An 816-nucleotide genomic window follows, 5' to 3' on the forward strand; every position below is an offset into this window, starting at 1 on the left:
TGCGCTCAGGAGATGCTCAACAACCCCTTTAGTACCGCTTCTTAGAGATGCGTGCTGCTGCTGCTTCTCACTATCCTGCTGCTGCTGCTAGTGCTGCTCCTGCTACTGCTGCTGCTGCTGCTGCTGCTAATGCTGCTGCTGCTGCTGCTAATGTTGCTGCTGCTGCTGCTGCTGCAGCGCGGGTCAGGAGTCTTTCCGGTCGATAACCCGTTCATATTACCGAGGGGCTGCTGGGGCTCTTCTGGTGTACGACATATCGAGGTGGGTGTGAGCTGTCTGTACACTGCAGCAGCAGCAGTAGCAGCAGCAGCAGCAGGGGTCGCAGCAGCAGTAGAGCTAGCAGAAGCAGCAGCACTACGAGCAGCAGCAGCAGCCCCATGGATGACAGCAGCAGCAGCTGCTGCAGGAGCTGCTGCACCCACAGCAGCAGCGTCCCGTGGCGCCGCCAGCGGCATTCCCACTGCCACCGCCGCCGCCGCAGCAGCAGCCACCGCAGCAACCGCAGCCGCAGCAACCGCAGCAACCGCAGCCACCGCAGCAGCAGCAGCAGCAGCAGCAGCAGCAGAGTATTGATGCGTGTGGTGTGTGGTCAGGAGAGATACTTTCATTCATCTCTCCCGCTGGCTGGAGGAGGTGAGGCAAAACTCGAACCCCCATATGACGATCATTCTCGTCGGCAACAAATCAGATCTAGAAAGGAGAGAAGTCACCTTTCAAGAAGGTACCATGCTGCTGCTGCTGCTCCGGCTGCTGCTGCTGCTGCTGTTGCTGCTGTTGCTGCTGTTGCTGCTGCTGCTGCTGCTGCTGCTGCTGCTG

General features: G+C 59.8%; 1 protein-coding gene across 1 annotated transcript in view; it reads right to left on the minus strand.

Annotated features, from left to right (window-relative positions):
- Positions 1-690: 690 nt before the first annotated feature.
- Positions 691-816, minus strand: part of EMH_0034840 (uncharacterized protein) — a gene marked incomplete at both ends in the record, with an annotated part of 2,453 nt that continues 2,327 nt past the window's right edge. The window contains one exon of the mRNA XM_013494916.1: positions 691-814. Within this exon, the coding sequence (XP_013350370.1) occupies positions 691-814 (124 nt within the window). The remainder of the gene's footprint in view (positions 815-816) is intronic.

Source organism: Eimeria mitis, genomic scaffold, assembly GCF_000499745.2.
Source record: "Eimeria mitis Houghton genomic scaffold, Emh_scaff1332, whole genome shotgun sequence".
Classification (NCBI taxonomy): Eukaryota; Apicomplexa; class Conoidasida; order Eucoccidiorida; family Eimeriidae; genus Eimeria; species Eimeria mitis.